Source organism: Portunus trituberculatus, chromosome 43 (assembly GCF_017591435.1).
Source record: "Portunus trituberculatus isolate SZX2019 chromosome 43, ASM1759143v1, whole genome shotgun sequence".
In the NCBI taxonomy this organism is placed as follows: Eukaryota; Metazoa; Arthropoda; class Malacostraca; order Decapoda; family Portunidae; genus Portunus; species Portunus trituberculatus.
In genome coordinates, this window is record NC_059297.1 from 5849171 (window position 1) to 5870632 (window position 21462).

The window sequence follows — 21462 nt, forward strand, 5'->3', positions numbered from 1 at the left end:
AAATGCAGACCTATTCATTGTGCCATTTCCAATCAGTAGGTACAGTGATTGGGAGTGGCTGCATGACAAGAGGATGTATGTCTCTGAGAGGTTGATGATGAAGAAAAGATGTCAAAGCTAGAGCAGTTAATAGAGATGAGACTTTAAAGCCCCCTCAAAAAAAAAAAAAGCTAGATAAATAAAATAAGATAGCAAATGCAAAGATTCTCTCTCTCTCTCTCTCTCTCTCTACTACTACTACCGGTACTATGCACTATAACTACTTTATATAAGTAGGAACTACTACTCTAAAAATAAATTTCGGAAAACAAAGAAACAAATTAGATACACAAATAGAAGAATACATGTAGTACAATAAGAGAGAAATACACATGGTAAATATAACAAGGTTGTAAGAATGACGTGATGTAGTGCGGCGCCGTTGGAAAGGCAACACAACACCTCTCGTCTCACAACCTCTATAGCAACAGTGGAGTGGTCTGAAGCAGGCGGAGAGTGGTTTCCAGCCTTGCAGTGTCGCGGTCATGTTGAACACCAGAATGACGGAGATTGACTGGAACGTTGAGAATGAGATCCAATTGTTCTACGCCATGATGGGCCACAAGCCTGTCGGTGAGTGTGTTTGGCTGGTGTGTGTGTGTGTGTGTGTTCGCTGCATTCATGCCTCCCGCCCTGTATGGCCTCTCTGTGCTAGATTCAAAGCTCACCACAGAGTGTTAGTATTTAGGTCCTATTTATATGTTAGTATGATAAATTTGCAGTCTCCTCTAATACTCTCATCCTACCTACGTATCAGTTTCACTATAGCCAACAAGCACAGGGGCCTGGCGGGAATGCAGGTTATTGGGGTGGGAAAGCCATAATGAGATTTTGACTTTCATGGAAAGTCAAAAGTCGAAAAACGACATTTTTTGAATAAAGAACAATTCTATGCTATCCTAACCTGTACAGACCACCAAATAGCACAGTGGAGGAGTTCCGACATCAGTGATGTGATCATGAAAATGGCATCGTTCCACTGGCTTTGAATGATGGGATTATAACACCAGTTCACAAAGGAGGCAACATACCAGTAACACTGACCACACACATCATTAAGATTCCTGGGAGAATGGTCAGGACAAACATGGTCAGTCTCTATTGAAACAAATGCCATCTTCAGCAATGGACAGCATGGCATCAGACAACACTGTTCATGCCTCACAGCTGCTGCTACGATACAAAGACATCCTAGAGAATATTTTATAATTAGACTTTGCCAAACTTTTGATCAAAGTCCATCATGGCATACTATTCCATAAACTAAAACACTGGCATCAGGAAACCACTTGGAAAGTAGATTTATAAAACTCTCACCTACAGTTACACGATCTCATGTATCCTCAAGACTCTGTACTTGTCTGCCACCTTTTCATCATGCACATGATGATATCAACAAGAACCTGGGACACTTAAGTCATCTTTGCCGATGACACAAGAATAAGATGAAATTACAGAAATTTGGGAGTCTAGGGTTGTAAAATTCCCGGGAATTTTGAACTCGGAAACTTTCCAGGGGAATTTTGGGAATTTATTGGAAATTTTGGGAATATTTGGGAATTTTCGGGAACTTTCAGAAGGTTTTGAACGCCTTAAAAATTATAAAAGAAAAGAGGTGGCCCCTTATTTCTGAGGAGAATTAAAAGTCATGTGTAAAGAAAAATGTCTATTTCAAATTTTCAATCCAAATATAACTTCCTAAGCTTTAAATAATCTTATTTCAAAATGTGTGGCGTTATTCAGTATGTAAGCTGAAAACCTTGTTTGTAAACTAAAATTTTACTCAAAACTGGTACCTTAAAGTAATATGTAAGCAGAATAAGAAAGCAAAACTTATCATTAATAATCACTGGCTATGCCATACAAGTTAAAACAAAAGAGCAGATTGTCTCAATTTTTCACTATATTTATTTCTCACTTTGTTATTTGGTAACTTATGCTTCCTCTGAATCAGATAACACTGAATCTTCCATCACTTCACTGTCTGAATCCATTTCACTGGTGCAGATGGTTAAATTATCCTCGCCTATGTCATCTTCAAACAGTTTGAGATTAGAACGAATGGCCACCAACTTTTCAACTCGATCATTGGTAAGCCTGTTTCGCAGCTTTGTGTGTGTATTTCCATACATAGACCAGTTTCTTTCTGACGAAGCGGATGTTGGCGGTATCTGTGAGAGAATACTTGCTATTGATGACACTGGTTCTGAGCTGCAGAGCCCTTTCCACCAAGTTGCTTTTGAAACATGATCAGCTGACTTCCAGACACCATCTGATTTCCAAATACCATCTTTGGCACGAAATTTTGCCAGACTTCCCATCACTTCACCAACATCAAGATTCATATGAATGGCCATAGCCATAGCCAACCTTGTAGGTATTGTAATTGTACTGAAATACATTTTTTTCAATGCTTAACTGTATCTAATTAATAAGTATATTACCTAAAATTGCTTTACTTATCAATATACAGAAAAAGTTGTGAAAAATGTGAATATTCCTGAAAACTCCCAAAATTCCCGGGCCCTGAAAATTCCCGGAAAGATTCCCTGGAAAATTTCCATTTTCCCGGAAACTTTCCCACCCTTTACAACCCTATAAAATTGGGACACTCAGAAACTATAAATCATCCTCAGTTCAGTATTAACCTGGACCAATGAAGATAACATATCACTAAACAAAGAAGAATTTGAGTTGCCCATATACAGAAATTAATCATGAAACAATAAATTAAATTTACTATCTATCAAGGGCCAGATCATCATAGAAACAGTTCATGTCAAGGCCCTTTGTGGTGTACACTCATCACATTAATAAACTAACTGATGCAGCAAGGAAAATGACTGGCTGGATCCTAAGAACAGTGGAAAGCTATGGTCCAGCCCAAAGTAGAATGTTACCATCAGTTTTGGTCCTCCTTTTGAAGCCTCACAAAGAACATTCACCAGTGGAATCCAGGGCATGCAGCAGTTTAAGCTCCTGCAACTCTGTCTGCTGCAGAGGAGGAGGGAAAGATGTATTGTCTTATATATCTGGAAGATACTACGGGGAAAAGCCCCAAATGTTGGTTTACTAGTAAACCTGCAGTCAAAGGGAGATCAACTGTGTTATGTTCAGAAACCCAGGGGACAACAGGAAGGCTACAAACCCTGGTACATACCAGGTTCATCCACAGTGGTACCTGCTTAGTTAACTGCATCCCAAAAGAACTCTGTGACCTGAAGAACATTACAGTGGAGTGTTTGAAGAGGAGATTGGACATGTTGCTCAGTACCAGGACACCCTGACTCTCACCACAACATCTTAACAACCATCACCTGCATGGAGCATGGAGCCACTAGAAGCCCACTTTAGCTGTGTCATTAACAGGCAAAATTCTTCAAAGTAGTTATCCAAAGTTAATTAAAGTGATTTAGTCTAATCTAACCCAATTTTTACACCAACACACCACACTAAGAAGAATTATTTAGAAATATTCATAAAATTAAGATGTATAGATTTCTACTACATTTCTTTGATGTTTGTGCATATTATATTTTGTTCCTTTCTTTTGTGTCTGTATGTATACACACACACACACACACACACACACACACACACACACACACACACACACACACACACACACACACACACACACACACACACACACACACACACACCTTGCTGAAATTATAGATCAACAGATCATAGAAGAGAAGATAGCTGAGAAAGTGGTGAAGGTTATTAAGTCAAATGAGACATTGGTGAGGGAAACTGTAGACAAAAAGAGATGTGTGGTGATATTTGGTGTGGAGGAGGATAAGACACCGAGTAAAATGGAGAGAGAGAAAACATAAAAAGGTGATAAATAATATCATTAATGTGGTGCAGGAGGAGGAAAAGACCTAGTACAAGAAATAGAGGACTTCCATAGAATTGGAAAGTTCACAAGAGAAGGTATGAGGCCAATAAGAATCAAACTTAAGTCACAAAAGGATGTAGATGAATTGGTGGAGAAGTCATGGAGGCTAGCCCAGCAGGAAACAACAAGGAAGATTTGGTTGAGAAGAGATCTCGGTGAAAAGGAAAGAGAAATGTTAAATGAGTTGAGAAAGGAGGCTTTGAAAAAAATGAAGAGAGGACAGAAGAAGAGAAGAAAGAGTTTTTCTGGAGAATCTTGGATATGAGACTGAGGAAGTGGTTCATAACCCAGAAAAGTACAGCAAGAAAGGACTAAAGAAACTTACATATGAGCGAAATGTAATGTATTCCAACATAAATGGAGTGATATCGGGATTTTAGAACTCAACGATTACTTGAGGGACAAGAACCCAGATATTGTGGGTCTTACTGAAACAAAACTGAGAGAGGGAGAAGACCTGATGAAGGTTGGAGAAGGAAATATAACGTTTGGAAAAGAAATAGAGTAGGTAAGATGGGAGGAGGAGTGATGTTGCTGGTTAAAAAGATATAAAGGTGGATCAAGTGAAAAAGGTATGGGAAAGGCAGAAGTGCTAAAGATCAGAGCAGAAACTAATGAAGGAAAAAGAGGCACTACATAGTGGTGTACGTACCACCTAAGACAAATGCATGGTCAGTACAGGAATATGAAGAAATGATAAGTGATACAGGAACATGTCTGGAAGAAATGTTGGGTGGCTGTGAACGAACTATAATGATGGGAGATTTTAATTGTAAAGAGGTGTGTTGGGAGGACTGGTCAATGGAAGGATCAGAGACAACATGGGGAAATACACTATTGACACTGGCAATGGAAAATGTGTTAACTCAGTGGGTCAAAGAAGATACTAGGTTTGGAGGAGAGGGAGCATCGTCAAGACTGGACTTGGTCTTTAGTACAGAGCCAATGGTCATTGAGGAGATGAGGGTGGAGTGCCCTTTAGCAAAGAGTGATCATGCAGTTTTGGAGTTCAAGGTGATAGACGAAGAGAAATCTAGAAGAAATGAAGAATATAAAGTGGGAAGATGGAATTATGCCAAGACAGATTTTGGAAACCTAAAGAAATTCTTTCAAGAGACAAATTGGATGAAATTCAAGAGTGCTAAGGAGCAAATGAAAAGTGGAAGGAATTTATAAAAATATACAAAGAAGGTGAGAAAAATTTGTACCAATAAGACAACATAGAGAAGTTGGAAAGCAGGACTGGTTTAACGATAGATGTGAAAAGGCTAGAACAAGAAAAGAGGATGCATGGAAGAGGTGGAGAAGGAAAAGACGGATTAAGCAGTGGGAAAGTTACAAAAGAGCAAGAAATGAATATGTGTTGATTAGAAGAGAAGAAAGAAAGAAACAAGAAAAGGATATAATTGATAAATGTAAAGACCAACCAAGGCTTTTTACAGACATGTGAACAACAACATCAAAAATAGAGAAAGTATTGAAAGTTTAGAAGTAAATGGAGTATACAGTGAAGATCCCAGGAAATGGCAGAGGCTATGAATGGATGCTTTCGGAAGGTATTCACAAAGGAGACTGCTTTTGACAAACCACTGGTAATGGAACAGAAAGGGATTATGAAGGAGTTTCAAGTAACTGTGGAGGAGATCAAGAACATGATGGGGAGTTTAGAAGTGAGAAAAGCTGTGGGACCTGATGGGGTATCAGGATGGATTTTAAGAGAATGCAGGGAGCAATTGGCAGAAAAAGTTTGTGAAGTAATTGATGCCTCATTAAGGGAAGGTGTAGTGCCCCAAGACTGGAAAAGAGCTAACATTGTCCCAATCTATAAATCAGGTAACAAGAGAGACCCATTGAACTATAGACCAGTGTCACTTACAAGTGTGGTAGCTAAGATGTGTGAGAGGGTGGTGAAGACTAGATGGACAGACTTCTTGGAGAAAAATGACATACTTTGTGAGTGTCAATTTGGTTTTAGGAAAGGGCGTTCATGCACGACAAACCTGATATGTTACTATTCGAGGGTGATAGATGTAATACAGGAAAGAGATGGTTGGGCTGATGGAATATATCTGGATTTAAAAAAGGCCTTTGATAAGGTACCACACCAGAGACTGATCTGGAAACTTGAAATGGTAGGAGGAGTGCATGGCAGTTTACTAAAATGGATGGAAGACTTTTTGGTAGGAAGAGAAATGAGAACAATAATTAAGGACAGACCATCAGAATGGGGATTGGTGGAGAGTGGAGTTCCACAGGGATCAGTGTTGGCACCAGTAATGTTCGCAGTCTACATAAATGACATGGTGGATGGGGTGTCCAGTTATGTGAGCCTATTTGCAGGCGATGCAAAATTGTTAAAAAGTGAGATGTGACAAAGATTGCGAACTACTCCAGGAAGACTTGGACAGAATATGGAAATGGAGCTGTACATGGCAAATGGAGTTCAACACGACAAAATGCAAGAAAATAGAGTTTGGCAAGAGTGAAAGAAGAATCAGGAGTATGTACAAGATAGGAAATGAAGACATAAAACCAGTCATGAAGAAAAAGACCTTGGGGTGACAATTACCAATGACCTATCGCCAGAGAGACATATAAACAAAATAATTGGAGAAGTATTGAACTTATTGAGGAACATAAGAGTGGCGTTCGTATATCTAGATGAAGAAATGATGAAGAAAATAATTACTGCAATGATAAGACCGAGGCTTGAATATGCAACAATACAGTGGGCTCGAACTTAAAGAAACACATAAGGAAACTAGAGAAAGTACAGAGGGCTGCAACGAAAATGGTGCCTGACTTAAGAGATTTGACTTATGAAGACAGACTGAAAAGAATGCAACTTCCAACCCTGGAAAACAGAAGAAAAGGGAGACCTGATAGCAATATACAGAGTGATGATTGGCATGGAAAAAATGGATAGGGAAGATCTGTGTATGTGGAATGGAAGAATGTCGAGAGGGCATGGGAAAAAACTAAAATGGCCACTTATAGGAGAGATGTGAAAAATATAGCTTCCCTCATAGAAGGGTGGAAGCATGGAATAGTTTAGACGTGGAAGTGGTCAACGCAAGGAATATTCATGATTTTAAGAAAAAGCTGGACATTAATAGATATGGAGACGGGACAACACGAGCATAGCTCTTTTCCGTATGTTACAATTAGGTAAAAATAGGTAAATACACACACACACACACACACACACACACACACACACACACACACACACACACACACACACACACACACACACACACACACACACACACACACACACACACACACAAACACAAACACATACACACATGTATGAGGAGAGGTTAAATAGGCTGGAATTAAGCATGTTGGAAGAAAGAAGAGTCAGGGAATATGATAACAATGTTCAAAATAGTACATGGAGTGGACATATTGGATAGGGAGAACCTGATCACAATGGCATCCAGTAATTACCTAAGAGGACACCCAAAGAAAATACTGGAAGATTCCTGCACGAGCGACATCAAGAAGTATAGCTTCCTGTATCGGAGCATTGATGCATGGAACAAACTGAGCGTGGATGTGGTGTGTGCGGCGAGTGTCAGTCAAATGAAGGAAAAATTGGACAAGTGTGGACAAAGAGACAGGACATAGAGAGCTACGGCTTGGGCTCTGTAATCACAAATAGGTAAATACACACACACACACACACGCACTCACACACACACACACACACACACACACACACACACACACACACACACACACACACACACACACACACACACACACACACACACACACACACACACAAATATTTAGCTATCTGTAATTTTCTTTATAGATATCATAGCAGCTACACCACAGGTTTAAGAAGTATAGCCATGCTGCAGGCACAGAAGCTCCTGCACTGACCTCATCCAAACCTTGGTTTAACAGTGGTTGGACTAGTCTTTTAGAAGACAGGAAGTAGATATTACATAATGTCATCTAGTAGTCATTCAGTCTTTGCAAACAAAAAAGACATGCTAGCTTCCATGTAACACAGAGAACATTGCACATCCTTAAATTTTTAGGTCTTACTAACTGCATTGTTCATTCTTGGACAGTAAATTTAAGGGATTTGTGAAATTAAACTTGATCAAACTTATAATCCCTTTGGTAGGTAAAAATCTTTTGAATATGTGGAGCTCCCAACTTTTTTTTTCTGTTTTCCTTCATTTTTCTTGTTTTTCTTTAAAGAATTAAGTATTTTAAGTGATTGGCGTCCAAGACTTTTACATAAGAATTTGTTTTACAGGAGTGAACAAACACTTCCAGATGATGATAATACACGACAAACTCAGCTCGTCACTCAATTGTGAACTGTCCACACAGACCATCTGGAGGAAACTGGAGACCCTCTATGACATGGCTGCCTTGGTGAGTCTTCTTACCATCCATCTGAGTAACATTCCATTTTGCACTACATTTATGAATACTTTTCCTCCTTTTCCTTCTCCGTCTCCTCCTCCTCATCATCATCATCATGGAATTCTTTCCTCAAATGGCCAGTATTGTTGAAGGTAATATCCACACCCATATAATGTGATTCACCTATAATGAAAGTGAAAATTTTTCTTGAAGTTTTGGCAAAATCTGAAATACAGTTTCTATATAATATGATTTGTTTTCATAATTACTGAAATTTTATTTATATTTTATTGTCATGTGAAATAGGAGTGACTCAGATATTAATTATTTTTGTATAGGATGAGTCCGATAAGCTACCCTTCCCTAACACACAAAGTGACTTCCACCTTCCTGGGGAGTTCTCTGATCTACTGGAAGAAAGACTGAAGCCTGAAGTAAAGGAAGAAAAGGAGGAAAAGGAGATCAGAGTGCGAGGTCGGCCTTCAAAAAAAGACAAGGACAAGGATAATGACGCCAGGGAAGAAGGTAAGTATAATGTTCATCATATGATCACCATTGTACAAGTCTGTAGGTATGCATTATGCTAACCTCATAAATGTTACTCTTTGATATGTGATATACATGTGTACTCTTTACTTCACCTGTTTTGATTTAATCTAGATTCATCTTCATAGTCTCCATTTTTTTTCATCATATGCCATATATACCACAATCACCCAAGCCTGACCCTTAATGGTGGCAGCCTGCAGCAATTAGGCAAACACTTTTTTGGCAGGTGGACGGAGAGACCGAGCACGGGAGCTACGAGAGGAGGATGAGGATGCTCCGCGCAGGACAGGCAAAAGAGGGCGGGATTCTAAACCAGCCTCTCCTGCCCATATGCCAACCTCCAGTAAAAGACGCAGGAATTAACCTAAAATGGAGATAGGTATTTCTACAAGACATTCCTTGCATCCATGACCACTGAAGTCAAGCTGAAAGATTTTGTGTTGTGAAAAAGCCACTTGTTGCACAACATATTACATTGTAGCTTAATATTTATTAATGTTTTGATAGTATCATAACTACTTTAGCTGCATAGGGCATAATTTTACTCAAGCTTTAATATAGAGTTTTAGAAATTTCACACAAAATTGATTTTGTAAATTTTATGTGCATGTATCACATTTATCCCTAACACTAAACCAGGTATATACCTCTAAAGGATGACACTTTTAATCTAAGCCTCTATAGTAATGTATATTTTTTGTAAATTTACAAGACACAGTCCCCGTTGCAGGAACACACACAAGGACACTCAGGTGATGTGGTCAGTTTTATTGCTGGTAGAGCTGAGTGATTTTGTAATCCTATGTCAGTCTCTGATTGCCAAAAGATATTTTTATTTGGTTGTCAAAAGGATAAGATACCTCCTAAAACTGCTTTAGGCAAGTGAAAGCCATGATGCCTTATGCAGGATGTATTATAATGTATAGTTAGAATAAATTTAATTGTACACATCTGCATTTACTTAACTCTTTACTGTAAGATGGATGTTTCACCTGTGTGTCATGAAATCCTATATTTTGTCTACATAGGTATTTATGTAAATGTTTATTTTATAAGCATATTAATCAAAAGTTAAAAGGAAAAGTTTGTAGTGAAAAGCATGAAAAATTAATTACAGTTAACATTATTTGTAGATTGTGACAATTTCAATAATTTACCCAAAATTTTATAATGCCAAAATGAAAATGTGTGACTGCATATTCATTTAGTATTTCCAAGAGAATCAAATGTCAAAAGGAAAAGTTTTTAATGAAAAGCATGACAAACTAGTTAGTTTTCCTTATCTGAATGTTTTGAAATTTTTCAAAATTTGCCAAAATTCTTATAAGGCCTAAATAAAATTTGACAAAGCAGGTCAACTCTTCGCCTTCAATGGGAGGAGTTTCAAAGTTAATGTTCATTAATCTTTATTGCAGTCATAATTTGTACCTTCATTGTAACTTCTATGAAGTTGGACATTCTGAGACATCTCTGCCAGTTTTTCTCACCCCTCCAACTGCTCTGTGCAAGGGCCTTATCTGTCCTTGCATGGAGTACTCTTCACATGTTTGGGGGTTCCACCACACAGTTTTATTAGACATGTTAGAATCAAAAGCTTTTCGTCTCATCAACTCCCTTCCTCCGACTGACTTGTGTTCAGCCTCTTTCTCACCGCCTAAATGTTGCATCTCTTGCTATCTTTTATCGCTATTTTCATGCTAACTGCTCTACTGGTCTTGCTAACTGCATGCCTCCCCTTCTCCTGCAGCCTTGCTGCACAAGGCTTTTTTCTTCCTCTCATCCCTATTCTGTCCAACTCTCTAATGCAAGAGTTAACCAGTACTTTCAATCCTTCATACCTTTCTCTGGTAAACTCTGGAACTCCCTACCTGCTTCTGTATATCTGTCTTCCTTCGACTTGACTTCTTTGAAGAGGGAGGTATCAAGACATTTGTTCCTTAATTTTGGCTAACTCTTTACTTTTCTTTTAGGGAACCAGCACTCAAGTGGGCTTTTTTTTTTTTTTTTTTTTTTTTTTTTTTTTTTCACTTGGCTGGCTTCTCTCCTGCATGGAAAAGAGAAAAAAAACTTGCAAACTTATTTCAGGTTTATTTTTGTTTTTTTTATATTTCATTTTTGTATTTATTTATCTATTATTTTATTTACTACTTTTTTCCACTTCTCTTTTTATTTTCAATGGTTTTCCTACTGGACTGCATTCCCTGCTGGTGTCCTCAGATAGGTAGTGTTATGCTACCAGTCATTGTTTGTAGCTTAGCTTATTATGATAATAATAATAATAATGGACTTCTATAATGACTTGACCATCCAGAAAATATAAATGCGATAATAGTCATTGGATGATTCTCAATTATTAATGGTCATATTATTTCAAACATGTTATAAAATGTGACACACCCTTATATTCTTGTCAATAGTCTTATTGATTTGTAAATTTGCAGATTAGGTACGAATACAACATAATTTGTTGCATGTTAAAGCATTTGATATGAAAATCAGCAAGTGAGCATCACTCAGTAATATTCATGTCTTCAGGGAACAATGTTTCTGCACCAAAATTCATTATAAGCTTGCACACATACCTACCACATGTCAGGCTAAACAAATCAAGGCCATTTATCTCTTTCACAGAGAAATTAAATTAAATAAGAATATGAATTTATACCTCATCATGTGCACTGTACAGTACATAGAACAAAATTTGTGATGTTTTTATCACCTATAAAGGCTGTAATGGCATGCAAGTTCTCATCACTAAAAGCAAAGCCAACCGACTCAGTGACCCATGCCAATTCAGGCAAATGTGAGGCTGAATAAAAGGCAGGATAAAATTCTTAAGATACTTATTAAATCAGACATGAATAAGCTGATAAACAAAAATAGCTGATGATCCATGTGAGGAGAGTAAGGAGAAATTTAATATTAAGTAATTAAATATTTTTACAGTAGACTCTATGAAAAATACAAATAGCAGTGGATTTGCCTTGTGTCAGCCTGTGAAAATTATGTAACAAAAAATCTGCAATATAAGTAGAAATGTAAAATAAAGAAAACTTAGTATGTGAATGAGTAACAGTTGAAAAATGCAAAATGTAATTGATTAATCTCATTTCTTTGTTTATGTTTTTTGTTGTTTTTTTCCTTGTATAGGCAGAAGAGATTGTAGTGCTTGAAGAGAAATCATAATAATGGAAAATTTTAATAACTGTCATTATGGAAGCACTGGACTGCAGAGGCCTGAGTATCCACAAGACATACTGATGTGGAATACAGCAACATAGCTTAGTATTTCCAGTATTCAACAAGTACAATTGTGCAGCCAAGAAAACCATTGAGAAATTCAGCTGAGGCCTTGTTGCCAGTGACAGGATGTCAAGCAAAAAAGTTTTGGGGATAAAATAATATCTAGATAAGTTATATAGTAATGAGCAAATGTATACAATTTATAAATATATAAACAAAGAACACTAAATACAGAAACAATTGAGCAAGACTGAATACCAATATTCAAGTCTGTGTAGCAGCTTGTACACAAGTGCACTACATATCAAAGACAAGTCCATTGTGTGTAACCACAAACGTGAATTTGCTTCAGTAAGATCTTACAATTGTGAACACAGATAAATGTGGGGAAAAAGAAAGTTATATAGCTACAAGAAGTAATGGATATAGAATAGAGGCCAGCTTTCAAGATGTACTACAAAGGAATTAAAAAGTAACAAAAAAAAAAATTTCACTAGTTTTGTTACAGTAATTGGAGTAAGGTGAATGAAATTATTAAGGTGTGTGAATATGTAAATACCAAGAAGCTTGTTTATAGTGTGTTGAAAGGCATTGTACAATACAAAGGATACAAAAATATAGTTATTTTAAAATGTCTCACCTACTCAGCCTAGCTGTAGATACCTATGAGACATGAGAATACATTTCCTGCTGGTATTCTTTGCATGTCATGAAAGGCAACTAAAGAGTTAAAAGATCAGAAAGGTAAAATCCCTCCCCAAGGAACTGATAACTTTTCACTCTGGAATTATTGCTGGATGCTATTGTACATATTCAAGGAATAGATAACATATAAAAGTGAAGAGAGATTTTAAGGCAAGCAGATTATCTGTATGAGAAATAAACTAATTTTTTTTTTTTTTTTTTTTTTACTGAGATTGTCAGTTGAATTTTTCCAAGACAAAGAAAAAAGGGATTGTTATTGCAAAGTATAAGATCTTTTCATCTTGTAAGAGATATAACCAGTATTTCAACACTGAGTACACAAACACAATATTCTACTGTGAAAACTGCAATTTTGGGATGTAAAGATTTAGTTTTATCAGTATTTTCAACTTTAAAAAGTTCTCCAGTAAATGAAAGTTTTTGTGACATCAAAAGATCTGATAAAAATTAGTAAATATGAATCACACACTAATTAATAATTAACAAAACACTGGAGAATAAAACTAAATTCAGGTTTTATTAAAAACTTATTTGACTTCTTGTACAAAACTGCTCCATGCTACTCTAGGTACAAAGCTACACCCCTGCGTATACTACCTTTTGGAGTGGGTACCTGGGTTGGGCGGCACACCACACACACACGCACACGCGCACACAGGCTCCCAGGCCACACCACTTTCTTCACATTCCACAAGCCTTATTTAACCCTATGACAAAGAAAAGATAATTCTGAAACAAATTAAATATTTTCATACATTTAAATTATGTTCATGCTTCAATAAAACTAAGATGTAATTTTTTCTAATGGCATTCCATGGCTTTACCAGTATAAACTTAAAATTTAAGTTCGATGAATTCTGAGAAGGTAAATTTTTGTATTTTTAACTGTTCAGACATAATTCAATGATAAAAGTAAACAAATAAATAAATAAATACACAACCAAATATAATAAATATAACAAACAGGTAGAAACGTGAGGCCGTAATGACTCGGAGGCACTTTGCATGATGCCATTACGTCTTGGTTACACCTCACGAGGTCCGAAGTAAGACTCTATGATCCAAGAAATGGCTTTAACTGACACTTGTTAGAAAATTAAACTTCCTTTAAAAAATAAATCAATAAATTACAAATCTGAAATGTCTGATCCAGTCCAAGCTGGTAACACTGCTCTTGGTGGGGTTTACTGTGTGTTGTGGTGGCCTGAGTTCATATAGGCTGGTAGGCCAGGGTGGGGTGTGGCAGCGTTGGATGTAAGGCCACCTCTGACCTACCTCCCCCCCTCCTCCAGAAGGGCTCTGGCTGGGGATGGGAGTGTGGGTGACCACTGGGCTGGTTATGGTTGGGCTTTGATGAGCAGTGCCAGCACAATACCTTTGGGTTCATCTATTCCATCATTCCAAAATTTTACCGGCTAGGTGGGGTTACGTACAATGCCCCTCCTCACTGCCGTCAATAATCTACAATAACAACAACACACCAGACTACATTTGGTGATAACCAACCTCATTTTACATCATAGAGGAGTCTAACAGACTGCCTCACCAAGAACAGTTCTACAAGAAAAATGGAGTCACTAATTATATGTAAAATAAAGCCTCTTTGAGCACAGAACATGGTTGTCAATATATCACATCAAGAACGGGGTGATAGTAACCCATGTTCAGTATTTTAACCGACAATTCATGAAAGATTTGATAAGCAGTAAACTGTCCAAGGAATTAGGTCTTCAAGACACATCACTAAAACACCTCAGATACAAAGAGAAAACTGTTTGAATTTCAGACCAATTTAAGGCTGTCCTGTTGCCTGCATGGGAGCCATAACTGAAACATGGGCCCACATGATGGAACTGCAGTATTGTGAGACATGCTAAACAGTCTGTACCCAATGCTTCATGTCTTGAGCAGAACATAAAATCTAAACCTGAATTGATATTTAATTAATATATGTGTTAAACCTAAATAAACAGATGCAAGATAGTCCCATACATACATACATACAAACAATACATATAGGGACAGTCATAAAGGAGTGGTGAGCAGCAAGTATCCCTCCTGGATAAATTTGGTGACGTGAAGTTTGACCTAACTACAAGTATTTAGGGCTAATTTTAAATACAATATCTGCAGGAGCTGATGCCTTATGGTTACTATAGTCATTTCATTTTCGGAAGAACACTTAGGCATTGGACAAGTATGGGAATTCCATATGAGCTGTGTTGCCACATCTCCACAGGACCAATTATCATCTCAACACCTTGGTGGAAAGGACAAGCAACTTTTCCCATATCTCTCTCTCTCTCTCTCTCTCTCTCTCTCTCTCTCAGTATTGTTTGATTTTGTGTAATTCAGGATTTACTACATTTCATTTGTTAATGTTTCAACTTTTTTTCCTCACCACCTTAGAAATAAAAGTCAAGGTGTATTTATTTTCTTTTATATAGAGCAGAGGTTCCCAAGCTTTTCTTAGCACAATCCCATTCAGCACTTTCAACTGTTCCGTGCGACCCTAAGCATATATACACATATATATAATGTGTTTATGTTTACCTCTACATTTAAAGCACTGTTGTGAATTTTTGGCTATATGATGGTGTTTATGTAGAGGAGAAATTAAAATATAAAACAAAATTAAATTTGGATTACATGGACTTAACGACTGATGATGTAAGAGTGGGGCGGGTAGTAATGGAGTGCGGGAGAGGGACATTCAACAGTCAGTCGTGGCTCGTGTAAGGGTGCTTGAAGCAATAAAATTATTATTATTTATTTGACTTATTTTTTCTCAAAGAAAGTACTATACAGCACTGAATTTGACATGGTCTTGTAATCCTTGCTTGGATATTTCATATCCCCAGGCCTTAAGGTACCTCTGATCCCATTAACTCCATGACTTCTTTATGACCTGATATATTAGCATTTTGACCCTACTTGGGGTCCCCACCCCTGGTTTGGGAACTTCTGATATAGAGGTTTCCCTTGGGCTGGAGGGTGCAATAATAGGACCTATATTAGCTTTCTCCTCTAAGAAATACACATTTATTCATGTTGTAAATAAGTTTTCTCTCTGCTGTGAAGAACACATGGGTGACTGCCAACGAGTATATGATCCTTGAGAGGCACCATCCGTCTCTCTAACCTGAGTGACCTGACCCTACCAATAAGCACTACAACTCCTCTCTACCTACATGACAATGATGCAGAGCTATGTTGTGATATTTGTGTAAAACATAGACCATCATCTTAAAACCTGAGCCATTCATAGCACTTCATGGTTTGGCAGCCTAATCATCCACACCTAATATTTTAATTTCAATTCTAAAAAGTTAAAAATAAACAGTAACATATTAAAGAGAAACTGAGTGGCAGCGTAGCTAACTACTCAGCCAACACTTAAACGTTCTTCCAAGAATTAAACGGCTATAGTTGCTCAGTGAGAAAACATAAATAGATTATCAAAATGGAGAAATGAGAAGAAAATAACTAAGATAGGGAAGACTCAAATCAATAGCAAAAAAATAAGGAATGTTCCATAATTATACTGATAACCGAGAGTAATCTTACTTACAATAGTATTCTCGTAGGCTTTATCATACCAGGGACAAGATCCTTTTACACAGAAAAATACTGATAATATATGTCAGGAAAAAGAAAGAAAGAGAGAAAAAAATAAAGCCATTCAATGACTCCCAAGACACCAGCACAGGTTAAAAATATTTTACTACATTGCTTCATGTATCCGCCAATGCATCTGTAATGCCATAAGAGATCATTTTAGAGATTATGACAACCAGCTGGATTGGATGTTTACAGTAAAAATATGGATACCAATAGTACCTATTTACAAGAATTAATAATTACTCCCAGACTTTACAACCTTGCCTCAGTAGTGGCTGGATAGTATCTGGATAACTGGAGGATTACATACCTCCTCACAAGCTAGCATGAACGTGTTTGTGGTCTGTGTTATAGGCTGTCATAGGCTGAAAACAGGACAGCCTAAGCAAAGGGAAAGGCAAGGAAATGTGAGTGTAATTTTTCAGCTCTTCTAAGTTGGTGGTGATGCAATAATATGAAAGCTACATCACAGACCTGAGCAGCAGGATAATAATAGTAATGTCTTTTGGTTGATAGAGAGAGAGAGAGAGAGAGAGAGAGAGAGAGAGAGAGAGAGAGAGAGAGAGAGAGAGAGAGAGAGAGAGAGAGAGAGAGAGAGAGAGAGAGAGAGAAGAAACAGGAAGCTTAGAGGAAGATAGGGAAGTAAATTGTCTCGGGTATGTAATGGGTGGGTGGGTGGGTGGGAGGGATAGGGTCAGCAGCAAGAGAAGGCTGGTGGAGGAGGCAGAAGTGGCTTTGGCTTCTCCGACAAACTGTTTCCCAAGCCTCCCTCGACCTGAAAAATAGGCAATCAATCACGTCATCATATAATGTGCATATCAAAAACAACACTACAACTCAATCTATTCTATATAATCTGAACTCCTTAAAGGGTTGCCATCATACAAGTGTCTTCGATTGTTCTTATCCGTACACTTTTGTATACTTCATTTACATCTCTCTCTCTCTCTCTCTCTCTCTCTCTCTCTCTTCCACCCAAGATATTCCTGCCCTGTCTTCCCATTTTATACTCTCTACTCTAACCTTTCTATATGGCTGCTATCACTCTAATCATTGCTTTTAATTTTCCACATAAAACACTAGATCAACACAAGTAACACCATCTATACAAACCTGGGCAGTATTTCAGCGGTCTTGCCGCTCATTTTGGTTGACTTCAGCCAAGCCCTTAACCTTGAGTCGCTCTGCAGTCTTGAGAAAATTAGGAAGGTCTGCTTGGGCTACATTGACCTCTCCTGCATACATATACTCCAAAATTGCTTGCAAGTGGCTGAAGGGCACATCTTTCAGGATGATTATTGGATGTTTGGAGGGATTTTCCTGAGACAAAGAATTAAATAGTGAGATGTTCAGTATATCATTCATCAGGTGTGTAAATGTAACAACCAATAAATCAATGTCTGGACACTACACATTCCTAATGGTGTGGATATGATAGGCTTTACATGGCAGCAGCATCTACCTCACAAATCCATAACTAAAAACATATTAGAACAATTACTATGAACACCAAGGGACCATGTAATTCACATTTACAGACACCACCAAAAAAATAGTAAAAACATTGTGCAATTATGAGGTCAAAGATCAAAACCTAAAAACTTTCAATCCCTTTGCTGTTGGGCAAGGATTACATGCTTTTCATAATGTTCAAGGTCTGATAAGCAACTTTCTTTCCTAATCTATCCCTCATTTTATGCTCTTGGATAAACCTCTTGCCACTATCAACAAGCAGAGAGCCAGCAATGTGACTAAACAAGCTAAATACTTAGAATCATCACCTTAGGATGAATGACATTTTTTTTCATATAAGATCACTCTATCCATTTAAGTTATATAATAATCATGAAAGAAATAAACAAAGTAAGACACTGGTGGTAAAGATTGCATGTTAACATCATGTCTCCCAACATCTTTCCTGAGTTAACATTTCTGTGTTTATATTGCATCTCCCAATGTATGATGTTGCTTTCTTCTTTGGAAATACAACCCATCCTATTACAATTTGGTTCCTCTTTTGTGACATGTTTGTGAAATTAACCACATTATATGTATAGACCTTGATTTAAACAACACTGCAAACTGGTATGTTCAACCACGTTTTTTTTTTTTTTTTTTTTTTTTTTTTTTTTTTAAGTCGAGACTCATATCTGCCAGGCCTTTCTTCTTGGCACAGTTTCAGCAAACACAATGCTCTGTAGATACTGTTAGCATAAACTCTTAGCATTAATGTTTTATATCATGTATTGAGATCATCAAAATTTTTCTTTTCTCAAAAAAAAAAAAAAAAAAAAAATAGGAGTGATGACAAAGCCCTATATTAAAATGGCCAGAGATCAATGGCAAGTCAACACAGAGCAAACACTCCCAAGTGTTTGATTTTGTTCTTCAGCAAAAGGCAACCACAAACTATCTCTTCACCCACAGTAGGTGGCTTAATAGATGCTGCAAAAGTAGTTTATCATATTCACTTCAAAGCAGTAAGTGCCTAAAATCCTTTCTGTAACCCTTCCACTGATGGACATACTTCTTCTTGGAAGCTGGCAATCGAGCATGTTTTCCCTCCTTTTAACATTTATTCTTTGTCTCTAAGAATCTCTTAAAGCATAAAAAAAAAAATGCCTATTGTGCAAATCATTTAACTATAATTACATACAAAGGTATTACAAATCTGAAGTACTACATCTACCATGTAATAAGGATTATGAATTTTGCAAGATTTGTCTCAAAGAAAGCTAGCTTAAATTTCAAGCATCATTTTATTAGGGATTTCATAAGGAAGATATCCCCAACATAGCTTTGACTTACCGAAAACATGTCAACAAACCATACCTCTAGCAAGGCCTTGAAATATGGGGAACATGCAGAGAGCACCATCTTGTGTGCCTTGCAGGTTTGTCCATCACAGGCCAGAGTCACATCTGTGAAACTCTTCTCCTCTCGTAGGTGTTTGAAGGAGGACACCATATTGCTCTGGAACTCATTCCATCGCAAGCAAAACTGCTGATCATCTGCCATCTTGTAGGTTTTTTTGATCTGACAAAAAAAGTTGGGAAGATTATGTTACAAACTGTATTTATGTTAATGAACTCTGTTACCAATGGCATAACATGAAAATCAAAACAACTAAACCTATAAACTGTAAACTTTACATTTTTCCCCATAAAACTCATATGGAAACAGCATATTTTGTTGCTCCCCAATCAAGAAAATCATTGCTACCAATATTAAATTAAACGAGTTACAATCCCAAAGCCACTTGGTTCATTATTCCTCAGTCAGAGGTCACATAGCTTTTCAAGAATATCTTGTAATATGTGATCAAAAGGGGTCAGCTGATGTATACTAATTCAACTATCAAAAAGCTTAAAATATTTTAAGCGAACCTAATTGTCCTAAGAGACATTATATTTCTTTAGTTCCACATGGGAGCAAAAAATATCATAAATCCATTCTAGTTCTGAAATAAGCATAAATCAATCAGATTATGAATCAAAGCAGTTACTCAGTTTGCCATGATAAATTTGGTCCTAAGGTAATCCACTTAGCTACTGACTGTGAAAACTATGAACTTTCAGCATCAAAAGTAACAAAATAATTTACTACACTATGAATTTTGGCACAAGACAATGGGTGCATTGTCCTATAATTCAGTGTTCCGTTAAGTAAACAATTCCACCAGTGTGTTAACGAGTTCCTTATGTAAGGGAGTTAGTTCTGTAATGCTTTACAACAAGGCTGCATCATTCTGAAACTGAGTTCCAATCTCTAAGTACTCTTATCCATCCTACTCCAACACTCTAAGTCTGCTCAATTTAACCTAACATGGGGGCTACATCTCCCAGAAGTCTACAAGGTCACCAACCTAGCCCCACCTAACATACAGATGAGGACTTCATCTACTGTAAAAAAAATCACTATTAACTCAACCCCATTTCAAATGCTTGATCAAAATTATCTTGTTTAACTTAGGAATCAAGCAGCACTCTTCACAGGGTCAGATGATGTCTGATTCTGTCACAATTAACCATGAGTAATTTCTAAACAGCCTTAGAGCCTATTTGGTAACAGCTGACTAAGTATCTGCCAATAACAACACAGCAAATAAGGAAAATTTGCCAGGTATTGACAGAGCCTTACACAATTATGCAATGATAATTCAATATACTTATTTACTTTACAGCTTCCTATGATTATGCCCATGTAAAATGGAAACAAGATGTTTAACAAAATGCAATAAACCATATGGCTAATGGTTTCCTTAGAGCAAAAATAAATCCTTATACCACATCTTATTATCCTAAATCCAAGGCCTACAGCCCAGCAGAGCGCTCCGGCACAGCATGCCTTAACCTTTTTCAATAATATCACAAAAGTGCCAGAGCTGATTCACTCCACTGTTGGAGCCTCGGCCCAAAGCCAAGCAACTCCACTTAGCTCACCCACCGAGGGCGGGCGGCCACCACAAGACTCCACTCTGTCTGCAGCGTGTCCTACGTGCACCACACCGACACTTTCTGACTCATTAAATGGGAAAAAATTAATAAATAAAAAATCCGGCACAAGTTGTAGGTCAGCTGGCGCCCGCACCAGGTGGGAGTGGGCGTCCCGCTAGGACCGTCCCACGCCCACGCCCCACTCCCTGGTGCCAGACTCCCTTAGGACCGCGCCCTGCAGTGGCTAGCTAGGGAGGGGGCTAGTACAGCAGGAAAAGGCTAGTTACCGGCGTGGAGTGGTCAGTGTTGTGTCAATGTTTACAGCAACACACGTCAGGAGGGAGGCTGCCGCCGATTGGTCGCCGCGGTCACACGAGGGTTTTGATTGGTGCACTCTTATAGACTTCACCAACAAACTCAATACAGGATCAAATGGTCTTTATAACATTCCAAAGCCATTTCTTGCCATTCTTGCCATAATGATCTATTTATAAAACTATTTGGATAAAATTTCTGTTTCATATTGAAGCAAAATGCAATTGATGAGCATCATCATACGATCTTTATTACTTT

General features: G+C 37.6%; 2 protein-coding genes across 3 annotated transcripts; one reads left to right on the forward strand and one right to left on the reverse strand.

The window, feature by feature from the left end:
- Positions 1 to 426: 426 nt before the first annotated feature.
- LOC123518282 (MRG/MORF4L-binding protein-like) lies at positions 427 to 9832 on the forward strand. The gene is made up of 4 exons (XM_045279013.1): positions 427 to 612; positions 8223 to 8344; positions 8674 to 8860; positions 9111 to 9832. Exons 1-4 carry the CDS (start codon positions 525 to 527, stop codon positions 9245 to 9247), a joined length of 534 nt encoding a protein of 177 aa, XP_045134948.1. The 5' UTR covers positions 427 to 524; the 3' UTR covers positions 9248 to 9832.
- A 2458-nt stretch (positions 9833 to 12290) lies between these two features.
- LOC123518029 (longitudinals lacking protein-like) lies at positions 12291 to 21321 on the reverse strand. Of its 2 annotated transcripts, none has more exons than XM_045278531.1 (4): positions 21177 to 21321; positions 19286 to 19489; positions 17567 to 17773; positions 12291 to 17228 (listed from the first exon to the last, which is right to left on the reverse strand). In XM_045278531.1, exons 2-3 carry the CDS (start codon positions 19469 to 19471, stop codon positions 17579 to 17581), a joined length of 381 nt encoding a protein of 126 aa, XP_045134466.1. In that variant the 5' UTR covers positions 19472 to 19489; positions 21177 to 21321; the 3' UTR covers positions 12291 to 17228; positions 17567 to 17578. The 2 variants fall into 2 exon arrangements, with proteins under 2 accessions (XP_045134466.1, XP_045134467.1); XM_045278532.1 differs by lacking the exon at positions 21177 to 21321 and adding an exon at positions 20900 to 21163.
- Positions 21322 to 21462: the final 141 nt, after the last annotated feature.